Here is a 22,189-nt window from a genome sequence, read left to right as displayed (position 1 = left end):
CAACACGTGGAGGGCTAACGCGTCGGACATGTCTTCTAGGCAGCAATTTACAATGACGCGGCATTGCATCTGCATAAACCCTCGCCCGCGAGCTTGAATGAAAGTCCAATGTTCCAGTGTTCCGATTTGCCACGCCAAGCCCGACAGCATGCGTTGGCGTCGTGTGCGCGTCCCCGATGAACACCAGGCATGCATGCCAAAAAAAAGTATCCATCGTCAAACAATGTTGCTTTGGCAGCTTCATGTAAAGTCGTAAACCATTAAGCTCTCTCGTCCGTCCCGAGCCTCCTTCAGCACCACCACCATTTCTTCGTCAAAACCGACCCAGTTCTTCGTATCATTCAAGTCGGCAATAATCCTTGGCGTCGCAGAACCTTTCATCTCGGTGCGCTGCTCCCCATCATCACTCGGCCGCCTTGGCCGTACCTCGACGCTGCTTCCGCTCACGCGCCCTTCTAGCTCCCAAACCCGAATCTCGTCGCCACGCGTGCTGATACTAACTGCTTTTCCCCGCGGCGTGATTTCTGCGTCGGAGATGCCCGAGGTGTGGCCCCAAAGACGGATGCCTGGCGAAATGGAGAGCGATGAAGCAGTCGAGGTGCAGAGGTGAAGAACTAATGTGTTGTCTGGCAAAGTGGCAAGTAGGTAGGGGTGACTGTAGCATAGCCGGATAGGGCCGTCTTCCTCAGGCTCCAGCGGTATTGGAGAGCGGGCCCGTGAGTGGGAAGGTGAAGAGGACGGGGACGACGTTGCTGACCTGCGAGTTTGGGTTGGCAGTGTGTAGGCAACTCTCGAGGTAACAATATCTGGCGTCGCCGATCCAGACGGCCTAATGTCCAGGTCCTGTATGCCAATGGACCATCCCCCGACGGCGTCAAAGGTGTATGCGATCGAGGCAATGACTGAAGTTGCCATGCGACGTACTGATAGGGCAAGCGGTGGCCGTGTGGTGTGAGACTTGAGCGAGGTGAGAAGACGCGGTTGGGTGAATTGGGAGCCCGGGGGAGGAACCGTCTCTCCAGACTCTGCCACTGATGACCTGCGCACACCGCTCTCGGGTCCGATATCTGACTCTCGAGTTGAAGCTGTCCCGTCGTCCGGGTGCTCAAACGAAAACAGAGAAATAAATCCAAGCCTCGAAGCCGTAAATATGTACGGGTGTGCATACGCAATGGCGACTAATTCGCCAAAATAATTCTTTGCATGCTGGTACAGTATACCGATCGTTCCAGTTTTGACTTCCAACTTCCAGATGGCAAAAGTGCCGTCTTCGAACCCCACGGCCACATCTAGTCTCCCGGTATTAAGCAGCAAGTCATCAACTGCCAAGCAGCTGGGCTGATTTGTCTCCTTGTTGTTCCCAAGGTCTGCTTGTGCAATAAGTCGCCTAGTTTTGAGGTCCCACGCTCTCAAGCCCGACGTCCCATCCACGGTGACTGCCAGGCCATCGACCACCTTGACCATGGTCTGCCATTCTGCCGCAGGGGTGTCTCGTTCGACACAACGGACCTGAACTTCGTCGACGGCGCAGGCCCCCCGAGCCCAGTTGTGTCGCAACTTGTACTGCTTCTTCCAGTCTACGAGCTCCCCAGGACCAGTTGCCGCAGTTTCGTTGGGTCCACCGACAAAGCCGCCTCTTCGCCCCCATCCCCCGTCAGCCCAAATGGTCTTGCTGGTCGAGTATCGTAGCTTACTGGAGCTCCGGGTGGATCCTGTGCGGAAACCAGGGATCATATGAGCTCGGGGCAAGATGAATCGGCGGTAGTAGTGCGGTCGCCATAGTTGTGAATCAGACGTGATGCGGTTGAAGCGCCTGGACACGGGAGATACGCCAAGGAGCGTCTTTTCATCTAGAAAAGAGAGAATCCGGATGAGTAGCTCATCGGATAGCGTTGATATAATATCACGGGTATGCGGCGGGCCTATAATTCGAAGGCGCTTGGTTAGGGGCTGCGACGACGGTTGGTTCGGTTTCGCGTCAGAATTGGTCTGGGTGCAGCTATCGTCACGGTCTTCCGCCTCTCCATATTGGACGAGTTTGCGCTTGTTCGGCATAGTCATTGTCGTAGGCAAAGCAGCTCGACAGACGCCGCCAGCTTTCTATTTCGTAGTTAAACAGTGAAGGCTCATTCGTGGCAGAGGAAAAAAGGATGTGCCATTCAGACGAGGGAGACGGCGTAGCTAGGTGCGGCGGCAAAACAGCAGCAGCTATTAGTCACCGGGAAAGAGAGTTGCCCGCCAGGAAGAGAGACAAGTCCAAGAGACAGCCGGTCGGGATAAGACAAGATAAGACAAGGCAAGGCAAGACACGACACGACGAGGGCTGGTTTGAAAGCGCTCATATCGATACATCCGGGACGCGGCAGGACTGGGGATTTTATGGAGGATGTCGACAAGAAGTCCATGGTGGGGGGTTGGGTTGGGGTTCACCAGGGAGTGACGCGCCATTGGCTAGTGAGGGACGGAACAGTTAAAGGAAGGAAGGAGCTACCTCGTGGTGACTACCGAAATAGGGCAGGAGCCAGTGAGCTGCAGCGCACGTCCTTCAAATGTTTGTAAAATGCTGCCACCGCCAAGTGCCGAGTTGTTCCTGGCCAGCTCTCTGCAGCTCTCTGCCTCTCATCCATTATCATGGCCTTTCCAGCTTTTCAAGCGTTTCCAGCTCTGCCCCTGCGTAGAACAGATGCAGCCCATGTCTCCGCATCACGCTCTCTGCGCCATTGATGTTCAAGATCCAAGGCAGCGACATGTCTTGGCCACCCCACAGTCCACGCAAGTCTTTTTCGACCCGTCTCCAAACTCAAACCATTCATCCGTCAAATCAGTTCGAGCAGATGGACGCTCGGCCATGGGAGGCTCGCAAATGACCATGCCAAACTAGGCCTCAATTCATGGAATATGATAGAGGCCGTCTTTACTCCTCTCAGTTCGACCTCCCCAAGCACAGATGCGGACTACCAAAAGAAACAATTGTGCGGTTGAGCATCAAGCGCGTCATCTAATCACATCCATTGCTATCAAAGTACGGAGTACTCTGTACCGAGTACATGCTTAGTGCGGAGTGACTACGCTACTAGTGAAGCCCAAAAAGCAAGGGGCAACGAGCTGATTGTTTTGCTTTTTTGTGGCAGGCTGACTGTTGACCAATTATAGGTGCAGGACCAGGATTGGTTTGTCTCCTCAAGGCTTGGACCCGTGTTTCCGCGACTGCTCCTGACGGTCGGTGTTAATTGACGACGAATTACCGAATCCCTTTCGGTCTCGAAGCTTTGCTGGGATGAATATACTAGTATTGAAAAAACGGTGAGCAATTCGTCGATAACGAGATGCTCCGAGTTGCCGCACAAGCCCCTGAACATGTTGACTTATCAATTGACGCTGTGATGGCTTGTATATAGTCTGGCAGAATATATTTGGCTGTCGAGAAGTATACACTAATATGCTGTCGTGTATTAGAGCAATGGGCGTGATAGCCAGGTACCTGTTCGGGTCAAATGCTTTTTGCCTCCCACTGTAACTGGGTAAATGCAGCAGATAACTTGATGATGCCTGTCCAGCGTGGCTGCCATCGTGATGAATTTTCACATGTAATGACAGTGACAGAGACCGTGCTACCCTTCCCATCAGCTCAACACCATACGTATATACTTATACGGGTCGTGGTCGATGTAGATGAAGAGCGCCATCTAACCACGCCACATTCCCGGCCCAAAGAGATGTACCCCTGAACATGGAAAAACCACCAGACGACTCGGAAGAACAAAAAAGGCCGCGGATTTTCATGTCAACGGCGCAATTGGAGCGAGATCAGATGCTGCACTGGCCGCTGTTCTAGTCCCGCTCACCGGGCGCAGAAAGGAATAAGCTTTCACCCTGCGTCTTCAGCCGCCAACGGCTATTGCCGACTCAGATGCTTTGACTCGTCCTGTACCATCAGCTACATGTAGGCCATGAACAAACCTCGGCGCCTCACGCAAGCATCCTTCGCATCTTTGCAATCTTTTCGAACCCCCCCCTCCCCCTTTTTCCCACGCACCCAAGCAGCCGTGATTATTCTTCTATTGTCAGAGTACAGTAGTAGTAGTAGTACTCGGTATGCTCTCGGGAATCATTCTACATTCAGGTCTCGTCATCATATCACATGCCCACGCTCGCAAACAGCCCATCATACACCTTTCCCACCCAGCCATCCGCCAATCCCCCCCTTGCCACAACTCCTAGCCCCCCTATCGCCCACAACGCCGCAAGCCCAGCAGCGACTCCGTGAACACTCAACCACTTCCTCCTCCGCTGCGTCCTCGTCTTCTTGTCCACGGCCACGCTCCCCCTGCCTCTCCAGCCCTCTGTCGACGGCGCCATGCCGAACCACCGTGCCAGCCCCCAAACCATGTGCCCGCTCGCCGTGGCCAACAGCCCCAGGTACGCGAGCCTCGACGTGACGGGGTGCCTGGCAAAGCCGTGCGCGACATACGCCAGCCCAATGTTGGAGCTGTCCCCCTCGACGGCGAGCGGCACCACCCTGTTCATGAAGACGTGTGCCCCGTAGAATAGCGCCAGCGCATACCCAGACAAGGAAATGTACGTCAACGGCGGCCACAGGCGCACCGCGCCGCCGGCGCCCTTGCCCGACAGCGCCTCCCGCATCCTGTGCAGCGCGTACATGCCCGGCGTGCCGCCCCCGTAGCGCTCCATGTTCTGCCACCGCCGCAGCAGGCGCAGGGCCAGGCCGGCGCCGACGTGCAGCGCGACGGGGAGCGCCACGAGCACGGGCTCCGCAACGGGCGTCTGGTAGATCTCGCGCGTCATGAGGAGGTATGTCTCGGAGCCGGCGACGGACCGCGTCACGGCGGGTATCAGGGACACGTTGGCGAGGTGGAGGGCCGTGAAGACGCCCGTTGCGTAGGACGAGTATCTCTGCACCCGCGTCACTGCTGTTCATGTCAGTCGTGCGGAGGGGAGGACGGCGCGCTGCGAGGACGGACAGTAGTATATGGCGCTGCGGCCGCTGCTCAGGCCCAGGTGGCTGGTTGTGCCGGCCGAGCCGCTGCGTATTGAGCCATTTCCGCCTTCGTCTTGTGACGCGGTGTCTTGGCCGGCGGGGAGGCTGCTCTCCTTGTCGGCGGCCGAGGGCGACGGCGAGTCCATGGGCGACGGGTCGAGCTGGAGGAGGGAGATGAGCGTCGCTTGGGATTCTTTGTGGTGCAGGCCCTGCCCGCCTGGGGTGTCCATGGCTCTCGCGCAACGGTGGGGGAGCCCGCGCGGAAACACGTCGTCCTGCGGGTTGACGAGATGCGACTCGATGTTGTTGTTGGCAACGTGGAATCGGGCGCCGACTCTGATACCAGACAGAATAAGTTACATAGCTGCCTGGGGAATCTGGCGTCTGGTTGCATGTGCGGCGCGAGTCGCGTGGTCACGCTAATTCCGGCACCTGTCAGTGGCTGCGGCCCCTGGAGCGGAGCCCACCTCAAGTCTGGTCGATGCCTGCATGTGGTGCTCTCTGGCGCCCACCAGACTTCACCTCCCAACGTCCGTCTCCCATCTTCGCACCCCAAGCTCTCTCTCTCTCTCTCTCTCTCTCGACAAAGGCCGTGTCCAAGCAGCCTTCGCCGCCCGCCATGCCTCCCGTACGTCAAGAGCCCGTCGCTGTCGCGATTTCCTGCCAAGCTGACCTTGCCCGCAGCGCCACCAGACCCTGCCCCCGGCGCAGACCTCGTCGGCGCGCGAGGCCCAGAAATCCTTCTACTGCAACCTCTGCTCCAAGGGCTACTCCCGCATGAACGACTACGAGGCCCATCTCTCGAGCTACGACCACTCCCACAAGCAGCGCCTCAAGGACATGAAGGCCATGGTGCGGGACCCCAACGCCGGCGCCCGCGCGAGGAAGGCCGAGGCCAAGGCCGAGGGCCTGGTGAGCATCAAGCTGCCCGGCCAGGAGGGCGGCTCGGGCAGTGCCGCCGCGGGGGGCTTTAAAAAGGGCGGTTTCAAAAAGACTGGGTTCAAGAGTGCCTTTGCGCCGGCCGACGGTGTCCAGAAGACGGTGCAGAGCGCGCCGAGCCCGCCCGTCAAGCCCGTCCTGAAAGACTCCCTGGTGGAGAGCGACACGGAAGACGAAGGGTACGAGGTCTACGACCCACGGTATCCGACCGACTGATTCATTTCTTCTCCTTTTCTCTTTCTTCTTTACGCCACGAGTATGACACAATGATAACGGTACAATTCGGTTTTCTAGCGTGCAACGCTCATGTTATTTTTGACTATGGGATGGATTATATGCAAGGAGCAATCGGCCCGTGGGCCAACTTTCGCCAACCCGCCTCAGTACACCACCGTCATAACTTGTGCCGAGCCAAACTCGACCTGGTATAGGTTCACATGCCATAACTCATAACTACGTGATGATCCCGATCTCAACCCCAAAACAGGAAAAAAAATTAAATAATCAACGCCAGGTAAAAGTCATTACATGGGAGAGGTTTGTTGTGCCAGAGGTACCTGCGGAGATACTATCTGCTGCGGCTGTGCCGCTTGCTGCTGTTGCTGCTGCTGCATCCACCGATATGAATCGATATGCGATAAATCTTCCTCCAAGAGGCCCATCATATTGCGGTTCCCGGAGAACCAGTCCGCTATCTGTGCGGCCTGACCACTGAGTGGCGGTGGACCGCCGGCCGCGTTGGTATTTCCCATGGCCTGGTCCTCGGTGGGCATAAAGCCCAGCTGGCTGAGGTACATTTCGAACTCGTCGCCGATGGGGACCATGGTCTGGTCCTGCTGCTGTTGGGACTTGGCTTCCACGTAGAGGCCGGCCACGTCGCACATGACTTGGCATAGACGATAGAGCTTCTCAATCGTCTCCGAGGCGTCTCTTGCTTCGTCGAGAGAGTCGACGAATTCCTGGAGTAATCGGAGGTCATCCAGGGAGCCGGTTTCGATGACGTAGCAAAAGAGGACGAAGAATGGCGCGAATGGGGTAAGGAGAAGGTTCCTAGGATCTGTATCAACATTGTGTATCAATAGTCATCAAAGGAATGGCCACAAAAAGACCTACCAATGGATATAAATTGATCTGAAATAGCCACCTATCGTAGACCTCTTGGTGCACTCTTGGTGCACCTTCATGGCTTTTCGAGCCGTGGCCAAGCACTCGTCGCAAAAGCGACTGACTGAGCCTTCAGGCGCGGGGATGACGCGATATACCAGTGTCAAGGTGACCTGGAACTGAACCTCGTCGCCTCGCAAGAACACGTCAACCAGATCAGACGAATTGACCGCCTTGAGGTAGGCGTACGTCTCGTTACGGGCCTTGTCGGCCTCGACTTCAAATTTTCGGCACTCGCTGGCAAGGGCTCTTGCTCGTTCAACGAGATCTGCCGGTGGGCTTTTCAGGGCGCTCGGGCTATACAACTGCTCGTAGATTCGACTTTGCAGATAGCTCATCTTGATCCAGAGGGTCGGAATGGTTGATGAGTCTTCTTGCCCCAGACCATCAAACTCGAATACACGCGGGATATCAATGTCACACTCATGTATGACTGGGGCTCGACCAAGCCTGAGGCCTAGACCTTTGTCAAGAGTGTACACATGCCAAAAGAGTATCCGCTTTAACTTGGCTGTTGCTGGCGGGTCGAATTTGAGCGATTCCGAGCGATGAAATCCACCAGTCTGGCAGAGCTGAGCCGCCATGCAGGATAAATGCCACGCGACTGAAGGGCGGGATACATCCACAGCATAGAGAGCCTGGGTTGAATATGTTAGCAAGACACCTCCATGATCCATGATTGTTTGGGGGGTTACATACGCCTAGTAGTAATGCTTGAACATTTTCGACTCTTGTTGCCAGGAATAGGTGTGTATTCGCAAGAGCAGTCTCAAGGTTGGCTTGACTCTGACTCATATATGCGTGGTACTCATCCCGTGCCATGGGGTCGGTAGCAAGTGAGTTTTGCTCCATGAAAAGGTTATAGAGCATGGCATTTACAATTATGAATGTGGCGTCAGAAAACTCCTCTGTTGCAAAATACACCCTGCGACACAGCCCGGTAAAGTCTGGCAGCCCGACGAGCGAACACATGATGGTGAACAGGGTTGGCGGAGCAGCTTGTGGAGTGTTAGCTTGCCTGGCTTGAAGTATACGGGGTGAGAAAAGAACCAAAAAAAAAGGGATGGTACCTTTGGCGTGCTTTAAAAGACTCACAACTGCCTGCATGGGCGGCATAGGGAGCTTTGAGATGCCACCCGGCGGCACAGGCTTCTGGAGAGGAAACCGGGGACCGTGACTTATTGATCGACGTTTTTGCATCTCGACCAATTGGCTTAGGTTATTCAAGCCGGCAGCCATCTTGGGATTCACTTCGCGGAGGGATGTTCTCTTGACGGCACTCTCGAGGAACTCGCTGGCAAAGGTGGTATGGGCAATCAAGCCCGTATCACCACCGTAGGCGGATTCATCGTCGCTGCTGTCAAAGTCGCCGGTTGAGGCAGCAGTTGGGATACTACTGCTACCGGTTTGTGGTGTGTTGCCTGCGGCCGTCGGGTCATAGTGAAACTGGATAGGTGCAGCTGGATTGGCGATATTCTTGAGGAGTACCTCAATATTGCCCAAGCGGCTTTCAATTTGATCAATCTTCTTCTCACTGTGGGTGAGGTACGACGGATGAGTTTCCAAGTCAGCAGTTTGTTCTTGCCACGTAGGAGCAAGATGAGGTGCTATTGCGAGTCTGGCAAATTGTAGTTGCATGACGGCGTTTGCGAGACCAAGTCAAGTTGAGACGGTCATGACGCCGACAGCAGTAAATAAATAAAGGGGGGCTTGTGAGGGGTTGCTCGCGAACGAGGTGTATTGAGAAGGTTTGTGGGATATCAAGGCAGGCAGACTAACTATTGTGATGAAATGAGAACACGCTGTCGAGGTTCTTTCGGCCGCTGGCCGGCGCCTGTGGAGGTGCAAGATCTTTTGGCCGTGCGGCAATTTGAGCATGGCCAGTCTTTATCACAGCGAATCTATATACGGCCAAGATGAAGCTACAGTCAGCGTCATGGATCATGAAGGGTGGAATGGGCGCAAGCCGCGCAAAGGCCAGACGTGGCCGGGGCCGGAGAGCAGGCTAGCGGCAGGGTGAGATGCGCAAAGAGGATGGTGAAGGCTCAAGGGTACTTATACATAAGTATGTATGTAGTGAAGGGCATGATTGAATGGTGATACAATGGAATGATGGTGCTCATTCCCCCATTGTCGGCCACCCTGGGGATGCAAGGTGGTACTATGACGTACCTTTCTTAGTCGACATTGATCACACTGCGACGCGCGAAGACCTAGTGGTTAGCACAGATGCTCCGTGGACGAATTGGCAACAATGAATATCAACCCAAGACACAATTATGCAGGCAAGAATAGGCGAGGACGGCGGCGACGGATCCGCGACACGGCGACACACAGCAGCACGGGTCCGAAGACGGCAGCAGATGGATGAAGGGTCAAGGGCATCTTGCGTCCTCTGCCGTACCTTGGGTGCAAACAGGACTCCGGGATGCGGCTTGAATACAACTTACAGCTCGTCGGCCGCTGGGATCGTCGGCGGCCGCGGAGGCAACTCCTCCGTGAGACAGAGCCAGGCCCTGGGCCGAATTCTGCATGGCCCTTCTTTTGCAGGTTTGTCTTGGGGTGGAAAGCGACGGAGGGGCGGCAGCTGGAGGTGAATAAAGTGCAGTTCCAGTTTCGCGGTCCAGCCCTACACCGAAGGCCTGCTGGTAACGATTACTGGTTGGTACTATCAAATCAGAGCGTTTGGACGGTTTCAACGGATGTCGGTGTCAGATTCCATTGATTCCACCTAGGCGAAGGATTGGCGGGGGGTGCCACCAGACCGGCCACGGCCAACAGACCCGAGTTTATTGTGATGGCCACACGTCGACTCCCTCTCCTCTGTCTGGGTCGGTGCGTCGGTGCAGGTAAATAACGGCCGAGTTTGCCTTCCGTCTTCAGCAGCGGGCCCGAGCAGAAAATGGCAAATGGAATGGCTAATGGCAGATGGCAAATGCAAGCTCTTTGGCTGGCGATGGAAAGTGAAATTGTGGTGTACAAAGTTGACGGCTTCTTGGACGTGATTGGATTAAAGGCAAATCCCTTCGCCATATGACCAATTCTGGTTGCTCGGGCCCCGCGGACGCCGCGGCAGCCGCAGAGGCTTCGTCCTGCCAAGCTGCGTGGCTCCTGCCTTATCCTGCCGTTGTCGACTGCGGCCGCAGACCGAACCATGCCAAATAGAGACAAGCTCGGGGCACTCGAGGGTTTGGCGGAACGCCAACCGCTTCGGCGTGACTTGATGCAACGCAAGGACCACGCGAATCTCGTCAATCGACTTGCCATCTCCCACGCGAAGCTTGTTGCTTTGTATGACATGTTGCGCTTCTGAGACTTCCGGCCTGCTACTCCTGCCCTTGACCCAGACCCGAGCATGACGGGTATCGCACGGCCAGACCCCCTGCCTGAGCTCGGCGGACTGGCGACCAACTTGACCAGGATGTGGCGGACTCATTGACGACAATCAGAGAACTTTAGAATATTCGGCACAGAGGACATGCGGGCCGGGCCAATTCATGTGGCGGATTCTGACTAGGCCAACTATTTCCTACTACGCCAGCAATTGCCTTTCCTGCTCCACCAAGCCGTCGACGCAAATCTGGTCCGATCCCGCTTCCTTGTATAATAAACAAATCTCCCTCCTTGACATGACCTAGAGATCGGCGAGTCGTTCTGCACCCCGGGCCTCCAATCAGCTTGACGGTGGCCGTCTTTCTCCTCAAGCTACGCAAGCCTGGCCGTTACGCAACATTTCTGGAAAGACACAGCCCACTCCCGCAGCTGGTATATCGACTGTCGGAGCCGTCTCTGTCACGGAAGAAAGGAGGAAATCTCCATGACGTGTTTGCCTCGAAGCCCCCGAACTCGCCCTCTTCATACTAGTTTGAGATAAACTGTGTTACACCTGTCCTTGACCATATATCTACGCATGGGCGTGGAACAGAAAGAGGCGGCCAAAGTTGCCTCGCCGCCCCCCGGCAATTCCCGCGAGTCTACCACCACAACTCCCGAAGAAGCTGACCAACCCGACGTCAAACCCAATAAACAAGCCAGTGGAAGCTCAAGCTTCACATCTTTTCTCGTACGTCACTGCCAAGCATGTTCTACTCCAAGTCTAGCGTGGAAGTTGACGGGAAAACCTAGCGTGTCTTCACATACAACGATAAGCTAGGATGGCTCTTGAACGTCATCGCCTGCCTGGGCATGATAGGTGCAGGCGTAGTTCTTCCTCTGATGGACGTTGTGTTTGGAAAGTTTGTCAATACGTTTAACAACTTCGTTACCGGCAAGTTGTCGCCCGATGGGTACATGGACGAAGTTAGCCACTTTACGTAGGTTGATTCGTGCCGTTTTTATGCCACCTGTACTAATATGGTCTTTCGCACAGGTTGTACTTTGTATATCTCTTTATTGCCAAATTTTGCTTGACCTTCCTTTGGACGGTTAGTTTTGAGACGTATCGTTGCCTTGGGGCCGTGGCACTGACTGATACAGGGCCTCGTCAATATTACTGCCATCCGCACAACCAAGGAACTTCGAGTCGACTTTGTGCGACAGACTCTGCGCCAGGAGATCTCCTTTTTCGACAGTCCTTCCTCATCGGTATCTGGCCAAATCACCACCAACGGAAATCTCGTCAACAACGGCATATCAGAGAAGCTTGGACTCATCATCCAGGCTCTCTCTATGTTTGTGGCTGCCTTTGTCGTTGCGTTTATAGTACAATGGAAATTGACACTCATCACACTAGCCATTGTGCCATTCAATGCCATAGTCACACTGGGCTCCATCTATGTAGATGCATTGTACGAGTATAGGATGTTCGATATATACGCCGAATCGGGGTCGCTTGCTGAAGAAGCTTTTGCAACCATCCGCACTGCCCACGCGTTCTGGGCCTTCCCCAAGCTGACCATGCGATTTGACCGGATATTAGAGAGGGCTCGACAGATTGGCAAGAAAAAGTCTCTGGTCTATGCTATCATGTTTCCCATTGAGTTCTTTAGTGTCATTGCAGGATATGCGTTGGCCTTTTGGCAAGGAATGAGGATGTATTCTGATGGCGAGATTCAAAATCCGGGCACAGTTGTTACGTGAGTCTTGAAATATCTATTTTGGTCATAATCTATTGCTAACCTATTGAAGCGTGATTTTTGCCGTCCTGGTGGCAGCCCAAGCTCTCACGCAAATTGCACCGCAGACAATTGCCATTTCGAAAGCAATGGCTGCGGCTCAAGACCTCTTCGCCATTATTGACCGACAATCCGCGATCGACTCTCTTTCAGAGGGCGGAGAGACCATCGAGAATTTCAAGGGTGATATTAAACTTCGCAAAGTGCGCTTTGCGTATCCCTCCCGTCCCGGTGTTCCGGTATTGCATGGATTAGACTTGGATATTCCATCGGATAAGACTACCGCGCTGGTAGGTGCCAGTGGTTCCGGAAAGAGTACAATATTTGGGTTGCTAGAGCGTTGGTATACCTACTCTGCGGGAACCATTACACTTGACAATTCCAAGCTAGAAGATCTCAACCTGCGCTGGTTAAGGACCAATATTCGACTCGTTCAACAGGAGCCTACTCTTTTCAGTGGCACCATTTACCAGAATGTTGTAGATGGTCTTACGGGCACGGACAAGGAGGGTTTGCCTCACGAAGTGCGAAAACCTCTTGTGATTGAGGCCTGTAAAGCGGCCTTTGCTCACGACTTTATTGAGGATCTGCCAAGAGGGTATGACACCTGGATTGGCGAGAGGGGCGCGTCGTTGTCGGGCGGCCAGAAGCAGCGTATTGTCATTGCCCGCAGTATCATCTCCAACCCCAAGGTGCTCTTATTAGACGAGGCTACTAGTGCTCTCGACCCAAATGCCGAGAAAATTGTCCAGGCTGCACTGAATAATGTTGCCAAGGGCCGGACCATGGTTATTATTGCCCATCGATTATCGACGATTCGTGATGCGGATAACATAATCGTCATGTCCAAAGGCGAAACTGTCGAAAACGGAACACACTCAGAATTGATTGAAAGGGCAGGAGCGTATGCTCGGCTTGTTCGAGCCCAAGACCTGGGAAAGACCTCTGACTCTATGGGAGATGAGCCTGAGCATGACAAGGATGCGCGGGTAGTCGACATGGAAAAAGAGCTCACACGGGCCTCGACGACGGGTACGATGCATGAGGAGACGAGGGCCGGAGGGAAGCATTACGGCCTACTACACGGACTGATATTAGTTCTTAAAGAGCAAAGGACTCTGTGGTGGCCGGCGTTTGTTATTTTTCTGACCTGTGTTGCTGGAGGTAAACTATCCTCATTCAGTGCTTGGGCCTTCTCATGCTAATGTTCTTCTACAGGCGGTACCTATCCGGCACTTGCCGTCTTGTTCTCCAAGACGATGGAAGCTTTTGAAACGATTGACGTTGACAAGGGCAACTTTTTTGCTCTCATGTTCTTCGTTGTGGCCTTGGGAAACCTCGTGCTATATGCTGTTGCTGGGTGGTTGTCCAACATTGTTGCGCAGACTACCATGAAGTTTTACCGCGGCGAAATCTTCAACAACACGCTCCGTCAAGACATGCCATTCTTTGACAAACCCGAAAACGGAACAGGGGCTCTCGTGTCACGGTTGGCATCAGAGCCCACCAGCCTGCAGGAGCTATTGTCAATGAACATCTCTCTCTTGGTCATCTGCATCGTAAACCTCGTGGCTAGTTGCATCCTCGCCATTATATCAGGCTGGAAGTTGGGATTAGTTCTGACCTTTGGAGCTCTTCCATTCATCGTGGGTTCGGGATATATGCGGATCCGACTAGAGTTCAAGTTTGAAGAAGACACCGTTGAGCGCTTCGCCAAGAGCAGCGCTGTGGCAGCTGAAGCAGTCATGGGGATCAGGACAGTTTCATCCCTTGCGCTCGAACGAGCCGTGATTGAGAGATACCGAGAAAAATTACAAGGTATTGCGCGCCATGCTATTGGCAGCCTTGGCTATAAAATGTTCTTCTATGCACTCAGCCAGTCTGTGTCCATGCTTGCCATGGGCCTGGGGTTCTGGTATGGCGGCAAGCTTGTGTCGACGGGCGAATACACGTCTGGTCAGTTTTATGTTATTTTTATCGCGATTGTCTTCTCAGGCGAGGCTGCCGCTATGCTATTCCAGTATACGACAAGCATTACCAAGGCCGGGACCGCCATCAATTATATTTTCCGGCTCCGTCGGGACCGAATTCTCTTTGATGATGGCGATGGCGACTGGCAACCCGAGGGTAATGGCACCATTGCCGAAAAGGAACTCGGTGGAAAGGGCACGGAAATGATCTTTGACAAAGTCCAGTTCTCGTATCCCTTACGGCCGAAGCAAAAGGTCCTCCGCGGCGTTGACGTGGCCATCAGGCCGGGCAAAATGGTGGCCTTTGTAGGGGCCTCTGGCTGTGGAAAGTCCACCATGATAGCGCTCCTGCAACGCTTTTACGATCCGACGAGCGGCGAGCTCCGTGCCAACGGTCGAGATGTGAAGAGCCTCGATCGGTGCAGGTACCGTCGCGACATAGCACTTGTTCAACAAGAACCCGTGCTCTACCAGGGGTCCATACGAGAAAATATCTCGCTGGGTATTGAAAAGGGCAATCCGTCAGAAGAACAAATCATTGAGGCTTGCAAGAGCGCCAATGTATGGGACTTTGTCTCGTCCTTGCCAGAAGGCCTTGATACAGCATGCGGCAACCAGGGTCTGTCGCTGTCAGGTGGCCAACGCCAACGGATTGCCATTGCACGAGCCTTGATTCGCAGGCCCCGATTACTGTTGCTCGACGAGGCCACAAGTGCCCTGGACACTGAATCGGAAAAGGTTGTGAAGGAGGCGTTGGACCGTGCGGCAGAGGGCAGAACTACAATTGCAGTTGCCCATCGACTAAGCACGATTCGCGATGCCGATGTGATTGCCGTGTTTGCCAGGGGTAATATTATGGAATTGGGGACGCACGACGAACTGGTGGATAAGAAGGGCATGTACTATGAGATGGTGCTGGGGCAGTCGTTGGATCGGGAGTCTTGATAGGCTTGTGGCACAATGTATACTATTATAGACGGGTTGTAAGCGGTCAACTTGTGTTTGGAAGGAGGCGTCGAGTGTATCCCCGGCGGATACTACACCATGTATGGCGCTTGGTTTGTATCGTTGTTTCTTCGCGACGAGGTCACTACTCCGTGTACATTGGAAACGAAAATACCAACCCTACTTTTCACAAACGTTGCGTTGCTAGCAGCTGATTCCAAGTAGGATGAGGTCGTGCCAGAGAGGATATTGGCTTGTTATGTGCTCCTTTACGGATTCAGAATCGAGCGAAGGCAGCCGAGGAGAGGAGCATGTGGGTTGGTGTAGCCCACCAATACCTTTAAGACTCTCTAAAGGTACATCGCCCGACAAATCCGCTGTATTCGAATGCGTCTGGCCCTGGCGGTTGAGAGCGAGGCTTGCCAAGCCCGAGGCAAGTTGAAGTTTCGTGTAGTAGCGTTATCAGCATCGGTGTCAGTGGGTGTCAAAGGCTACGTACAGATAGAGAGAGTGAGTCAAGATGTGCATACACGCTTAGAGGGGAAGCCAACGAGACAAGTGGCTTGAAGTGTTAACTGCAGCGTTGCAATTGAATTGTATAGAATCTGATATATGTCCCTTGGCCTTGCAGTTTGCAGTCACAAGTATTTGATTATCTGATGGTGTTGAGTGCTGCTGAAGGGGTTGAACACTTACCACCCCTCACTGTGCATCGAAAGTAAGTTCTCGGGTGCTTTGCGACGGGAATGTACTATATCTCTTGTCGGGTAGGAGAACGTCGGCTTGGTGACGATATTGTCCGTCTACGATCGTAGCAGTTGATTTACTTTGAGTTGAAAATGGTAGATAAGCTTCTGTCTGTTGAGTCAAACGGGCGATAATTGAAGGTCCAAGGGTCACGAATTACGATGTTTGCTTTTTCTAGGGTCTGGTTCAAAATTAGGACTAGGATGAGGCCCGGGGTCATCACAGGGGTTTTCAGGGGCTCCAACAGGGTATTAAAAGGGTCAATCAATTTCCCGGGTTCTCAGTGCCTGTATTCGAGTCCTTCAGACATCACTAATGTTATCTTTTTTTGCGCACACTATTACTGGAAATCACCATGCTTCCATTTAGCTTCGACAATGCATCGCCAGCATAGGCCCGGTTACCCGAAATGCCCAAAGCGCTATACCTCGCGGTGGCTAACTGGGTGGTTGGCGACAACCTGGATCGGAAATTCTACGAGTGAATGAGGCATGGCAGGTTCTTGAGTATTCGTCTGCACCCGACAATTCAGGCCAGCTGTATTCTGTTTTATAAGCTCGAATTTTAACGCTCCATCCTCTACAGGCAAGAACTCATATACGTGTTCAACCATCTCGGAGTTGGCTTGGCTGGATGTTTGAATAGCTCTGGGAGTTGAAATGCTTACCGTATAATTCAAGCGCCCAAGTACTAAGAAAGATGCCTCTATGAATCTGTGAGTTCAACTGGTCAATGACATGTCTCTATACAGGAAATTTTACCTCTGATGGCAACCATTATTAACACAGTCATGATGTATCAAAAGATAGTTGCCAACTGCGTGATAAGCTGTTACTGTCTAACTGTCTCCCAGACGCTTCATGACTCACGAGCAAGAGGCAAACTCAACCGGTGCGCCAATCAGGATCAAGTGCCAGAGAAAAAAGCAGGAATCAAAGGGCACAAACACGGCATGAGGCAGATTATAAACAAAAAAGGTACGTAGCTAAAGTAAAATACTTGGCTTGATATAAATGATTATTCCTGGAATATGTGCTATAAGAAACGCTTTCCATTCCCCCACAACAGCGACAACCGGTATGTGACTAAAATCCTCATCGACTAAATATGTACTGAAGTAGTGTAGTTTTCTTTCGACCATGCTACAGGCCATCCCGCGATTGAAGAGACAGACCAACCTGGACAACCCTCATGGTCCGCTCCGCCGCAGAAGTAAGCAGGCTCGCCGTCTGCTGTATAGCATCGTCCAAGCTCAGCGGAGAGTCTAGGATACTCGAAAAGGCCGAGAACCCATCCTCATAGACGCTATTCGCGCCCGTGCTAATTGTGCCCACCAAGGCAATCACATAGGCCCCCTGCGCCCTCGCTTTCCGCGCAACTTCACCCGTCATCTTCCCCTTGGTGGACTGGGAGTCGAGCGCGCCCTCGGCCGTAAAGACAATGTCCCAGCCAGAGTCGAGCGTCTGCTGCAGCTGGAAGTATTCATCGATGGCAGCCACTCGGGGCCGGAGACGGGCGCCGAGCAGAAGAAGGCCGGCGCCGAGGCCGCCGGACGCGCCGCCACCGGGGGCGCTCGACATGTCGTATCCGAGCACGGGGCTTGCCGCGCGGGCCAGATTGTCCATGGCTCGCGACAAGACGTGCACCTGGGCGGGGGTTGCGCCCTTTTGCGGCCCGTAGACGCGGGCGACGCCGTTGCTGCCGCAGAGGATGTTCTTGATGTTGCACACGGCTTCCATCTCGATGGCCTGCCCGCCTTTACATTACACGACGTGTGTGAGCATCGGCCGGTCCGTTTCCGGTTCTCGGTAGGGAAGGTGCTTACCTGAGCGGGAATCGAGGAGGCGCGGATGAAGTCCGTCTAGGCAGATGCTGCGCAGGTGTATCAGAGAGCCGCCGCCCGCGGCCGTGGGCAACTCTTGATCGTTCTCGTCGAGCAGTCTTGCCCCGAGCGCCTGGAGCATGCCGGCACCGCCGTCCGAGGTGCCGGAGTCTCCGCACCCGATGATGATCTTGGTGCAGCCCTCGTCGAGAGCGGCGGCTATGAGCTGGCCGACTCCGTATGACGTCGTGGCCGTCGGGTCCCGGCAGTCTCGGCGGACGAGCCGCAAGCCGGCTGCGCTCGCCATGTCCAGGACGGCGGTGCGCCTGTCCTCGCCGATGACGCCGTAGTGCGAGGGGATGGGCGTCTTGTGCGGTCCCAGCACCGTTATGGGACGAATTTCACCGCCCTTGGCGGCGACGAGGGCGTTGCAGAAGCCTTCTCCGCCGTCGTGGACGGGCATCCGGCGAACAATGGACGTTGCGTTGTCCAGGACTCGCCTGATGCCCTTTTCGATGCAGGCAGCGGCTTCGTCTGGCTCGAGGCTTTCTTTAAAGCCCGAGGGTGCAATGAGGATGCGAAGAGGCTTCATGGTGGTCATTTGATTGTGCTGAACTCCAATGCGTGGGAAACTGACCGGGACATGATCTACATTCAGGGGCCGCATAACACAGATATATACATGGAAATTAGGCCACGTCTCAGCGTGATGCCATGGACCCGGATGGGAAGAGAGACGTCGCCCGTACCGACTCTGCCACCGCCATGTGCATGGATGACGAAATCTGCAATATACACGGTGTTCCTGGCCGGCTTGTGCACGTTTATTTCCAGTTTCAACCGGATGTACGGAACAGGGAAACTAGAGGCTGTATCGCCACGATGGGATACGGCCCCGACGTCAGCCGCAGCGCTTGGTGTCTACAAGGCAGATTGTCGAGGCTGTGACAAGATGTCTCTGATGGCTTGCAGAGGACGCACGCATGAATACTTGCCAGATTAGATTCAACTTGGTGATGGATATCCACACCCGTGGGCCGTTGGTGTGTTGCAACACATACATGAACGTGTTTCCGTGGACGGGCCTTAATCAAGTCCTCTGGCAGTGCAGCATCTCGGCGTTGAAAATGGACTGATTTAGAACACGTTGGAGCGCTAGCAAGTCCACAAGACGCCAATTTCCCGACCCAATGCGGCATTATAGGGGTAAGGGTATAGTAGTAAGGTCTGATGGTGTTATCTGCAAAGTTTGGCCCGGACAAAAGAACTTGTTGTTTTGGGCCGTGACGCTCTCGAGCCCTGATCCTGGCCCCGGGTCGAAAAACATGGAGTGGTGACGGCCAGGAAAATTTCGAGCCCACGAATGAACTGCCTGTTTATGGGTATAGACGGCATCCATTAATGATTCTCATCATATAACTACATGTATGACATGACGACACTGGGTATACTCTAGGGCATCTCTGGCATGGCCCAGTTTCGCATCGGCTGAGGTTTAATTTTGGCCGCACGAGCGAAGCGGCTTGGCCTCGCTGCGCCGTACCGAGTCCCCGTACTGGACTAAAGATAGAAACCGCACCAGGACGTCGGATCGGATCATGATCGGAGGTTGGCCGGGACGTTGCAACCTGTGCTGCTGCTGCAGACGCACCGCATCGTCACCGCCATCCATCCCATCCCATGCCGTCTGGGGAACCGCGAGCGTCGAGCGTGTGGTCTGGTTAAAGTTGGGCCCGGCCTCGATGACCACGCGACCACTTGCCTGATGCAGCCGGGAATATCAAGTTTACGTTGTGGCGCAAGGGCCGATCGCCGCGTCACTCATGCACCTTCTCTTCTTCTCCACGGCGACTCCACGTCGTCGCGGAGCCAGGGACCCAGTCAACAAGCATAAAGGTAGTCATAAAGATAAAGCCCCGTGAGCTGGTTGGCTGGCCCCGTCAAACGATGCCATGGAATGGTGCGCCGAAGCCGGTTTGAGGCCATTTTGCGCTGCCTCGGACAAGACGGGCCAAAAATATCTCTCCCCCAGCCCCAGGCCAAGTGTGCCTTGCAGGGCTGAACTCTCCCGCAGCATCCTTTTGGTTTTTGGGAATTCCAAAAATACCAGCATCGTCGGCGGACGGTGAACTGCCGGCCATGGCGGTTGTTATAATCCTGCGAACGCGGCGTCGACGTTTCGTCCGAGCCAGTCATGTCGGCAAGTCACACCGCTCCCTTTGCTCCCTAACCTCCAAATAGAGTGCCTTGATCGACATGAAGCGCGACTCGTGCCCCCCGTCGCCTCCTGTTCCCCTGCTGAGCGCCGCGTGCGACATGGCGGCGTCGGACTCGACATCGCATGACGTCGAGGCCTACCACGCCGCCGGCGCCGACTTCAAGCTCGACACGGACGATCCCATCGTGGTGTCGTGGGACGGGCCGCACGATCCGGAAAACCCCAAGAACTGGAAGGCAGGTCGCAAATGGGGCATCACCATTCTGGTCTCGTGCTTCACCTTCATCTCGCCCTTCTCGTCGACCATGGTGACGCCGGCCATGGACGTCATCGCCCGCGACCTCCAGGTCCCCGCGGGGTTTATGCAGCAGCTCGTCATGACCATTTTCCTGCTCGGCTTTGCCCAAGGACCGTTCGTCTTGGCGCCGCTGTCTGAGATCTTTGGCCGCGCCATTGTGCTGCAGCTTTCTAATGTCATGTACTTGGTGTTTAACCTGGCGTGCGGGTTTGCCCAGACAAAGGAGCAGATGCTTGCGTTTCGCTTCCTGAGCGGCGTGGGCGGGAGCGCGCCTCAGGCTGTACGTTGGTCATGACTTGAACACACAAAAGACGATGTGCTGACTCGACGGGCAGATATGCAACGGCATCCTGGCCGACTGCTGGCGCAAGGAAGAGCGCGGCAAGGGCCAGGCCATCTACGGGCTGCTCACGTTTCTGGGACCGGTGCTCGCGCCCATTCTGGGGGCGTACGTGTCCATATACACGACCTGGCGCTGGATCTTTTGGGCGACGTCTGCTTTCGACCTCGTCGTCCAAGTCGCTGCCCTGTTCTTCCTGAGGGAGACGTACGGCCCTAGGATCCTCTTGCAAAAGGCGAGGCGCCTGACTAGGGAGACTGGGCGGAGGCATGTCACGGAGGAGAACCGGCCCTTGTCCCAGGTGCTCCGGCGTCGCATCTTGGTGCCGTTTATCATGTTGTTTGCCCATCCTGCCGTGCAAGTACCGTCTTTATATCGGGCGTATCTATATGGCGTCATGTATCTGGTGTAAGTAAAGGCAACAGACTCGCAGACATTTCTTATCACCCACAGCTGACCATGGAGGCGATAGACTGCACACATTTCCTCTTGTATGGGTAGGCACGTATGGCATGGCCAAGGGGCCCGCGAGCTTGAACTACCTGTCTCTTGGTATAGGATTCATCATTGGGCTTCAAATCTCGCACCCGTTGATTGACAAGGTTTGCAAACTATTCCCAACCCAAGGCGTCCTGTGGCCATGTTGCTGACTCTGCGTGACCAGCTATACGTCAAGTTTCAAACCAAGTACGGCCACGAGGATGGCCTGCCGGAGTGGCGTGTCCCGCCCATGATTATCGGCGCCGTGCTCTGTCCCATCGGCCTGTTCGTGTATGGATGGACGGCACAGGCAGGGGCACACTGGATATTGCCCAATATCGGCTGCGTGATACTTGCCACGGGGCTCATTATTGCTTTCCAGAGCGCCCAGGCATACGTGGTGGATGCGTACAACGAGCATTACGCAGCGAGCGCCGCCGCCGCCGGTGCCTTTGTCCGTACAATGTTTGGCTTTAGCTTTCCCTTGTTTGCGCCGAAAATGTACCAGGCTCTGGGACTTGGATGGGGGAACTCCCTTCTTGCCTTCACCACCATTGGCATTGGCGTAGTCAGCCCCGGGCTGCTCTGGTTTTACGGACACAAGCTGCGGGAATGGAGTGGGATGGGAATGAGATAGGCACTGGCTTCGATTTCCACAGATGCCGGCGGTGGACGCGAGTTGGGGGCTGTTGTTGATTTCTCGCCATGTTGGATATGGCACGGCATGGCGCATCATGTTTGCCTGGCGAAAAGGAGTGTATTGGTCACATTGTATCAACTACCTATTTGACATCATGTAGTTGGATGCTTCTCTCCCCGTGCCGTATTTTCATGTGCCGATCGAGGCTGTCCTTGCGTGACGTGCCGTGTGACAAGGGTTCAATTATAAAGGCTTAGAGCAATAGGGCTTAATTTAATAATAATCTCGTAGGATATTAAAGGTCTTAAGTTACTATAAGAAAGGAAGAGAAGGGTAACTACCTTATATATATAAAAGGAACACCTAGGCCTAGGGTTCTTACCTAGGTATATATTCTAGCTATATAATTAATAAGTTCTATATTAATATAAAGCCCCTTTATTAGGCTTTATAATTTATTAGGCCTTTTCTGTGTAATACCAGCTTTCTCTTTACTAAGCTTACCTTTAAGTA

At 54.2% G+C, this 22,189-nt stretch overlaps 7 protein-coding genes across 7 annotated transcripts; 3 read left to right on the top strand and 4 right to left on the bottom strand.

Annotated features, from left to right (window-relative positions):
• Nucleotides 1-240: 240 nt before the first annotated feature.
• On the bottom strand, nt 241-2,061 carry MAA_08477 (WD40 repeat 2; the record flags this gene model as incomplete). Its single annotated transcript, XM_007826475.1, has 1 exon — nt 241-2,061. One exon carries the CDS (start codon nt 2,059-2,061, stop codon nt 241-243), a length of 1,821 nt encoding a protein of 606 aa, XP_007824666.1.
• A 2,076-nt stretch (nt 2,062-4,137) lies between these two features.
• On the bottom strand, nt 4,138-5,229 carry MAA_08476 (uncharacterized protein; the record flags this gene model as incomplete). Its single annotated transcript, XM_007826474.1, has 2 exons — nt 4,138-4,928; nt 4,983-5,229. The coding sequence occupies 2 exons, from the start codon at nt 5,227-5,229 to the stop codon at nt 4,138-4,140; spliced, it is 1,038 nt and encodes a 345-aa protein (XP_007824665.1).
• Nucleotides 5,230-5,618: 389 nt separating this feature from the next.
• On the top strand, nt 5,619-6,154 carry MAA_08475 (zinc finger domain-containing protein; the record flags this gene model as incomplete). The annotated part of the gene is made up of 2 exons (XM_007826473.1): nt 5,619-5,627; nt 5,684-6,154. 2 exons carry the CDS (start codon nt 5,619-5,621, stop codon nt 6,152-6,154), a joined length of 480 nt encoding a protein of 159 aa, XP_007824664.1.
• A 308-nt stretch (nt 6,155-6,462) lies between these two features.
• MAA_08474 (N-terminal binuclear Zn cluster-containing protein) lies at nt 6,463-8,740 on the bottom strand (the record flags this gene model as incomplete). The annotated part of the gene is made up of 4 exons (XM_007826472.2): nt 6,463-6,988; nt 7,052-7,740; nt 7,802-8,100; nt 8,173-8,740. 4 exons carry the CDS (start codon nt 8,738-8,740, stop codon nt 6,463-6,465), a joined length of 2,082 nt encoding a protein of 693 aa, XP_007824663.2.
• A 2,272-nt stretch (nt 8,741-11,012) lies between these two features.
• Nucleotides 11,013-15,131, top strand: MAA_08473 (multidrug resistance protein 1; the record flags this gene model as incomplete). The annotated part of the gene is made up of 6 exons (XM_007826471.1): nt 11,013-11,165; nt 11,228-11,415; nt 11,472-11,526; nt 11,579-12,177; nt 12,230-13,380; nt 13,435-15,131. The coding sequence occupies 6 exons, from the start codon at nt 11,013-11,015 to the stop codon at nt 15,129-15,131; spliced, it is 3,843 nt and encodes a 1,280-aa protein (XP_007824662.1).
• A 1,889-nt stretch (nt 15,132-17,020) lies between these two features.
• Nucleotides 17,021-18,292, bottom strand: MAA_08472 (Glycerate kinase; the record flags this gene model as incomplete). Its single annotated transcript, XM_007826470.1, has 2 exons — nt 17,021-17,634; nt 17,704-18,292. The coding sequence occupies 2 exons, from the start codon at nt 18,290-18,292 to the stop codon at nt 17,021-17,023; spliced, it is 1,203 nt and encodes a 400-aa protein (XP_007824661.1).
• A 1,664-nt stretch (nt 18,293-19,956) lies between these two features.
• Nucleotides 19,957-21,673, top strand: MAA_08471 (Major facilitator superfamily domain protein; the record flags this gene model as incomplete). Its single annotated transcript, XM_007826469.1, has 3 exons — nt 19,957-20,496; nt 20,552-20,964; nt 21,184-21,673. 3 exons carry the CDS (start codon nt 19,957-19,959, stop codon nt 21,671-21,673), a joined length of 1,443 nt encoding a protein of 480 aa, XP_007824660.1.
• Nucleotides 21,674-22,189: the final 516 nt, after the last annotated feature.

This window comes from Metarhizium robertsii (assembly GCF_000187425.2).
Source record: "Metarhizium robertsii ARSEF 23 chromosome Unknown MAA_Scf_3, whole genome shotgun sequence".
NCBI lineage: Eukaryota > Fungi > Ascomycota > Sordariomycetes > Hypocreales > Clavicipitaceae > Metarhizium > Metarhizium robertsii.
This window is presented reverse-complemented; position numbering and strand designations above follow the sequence as displayed.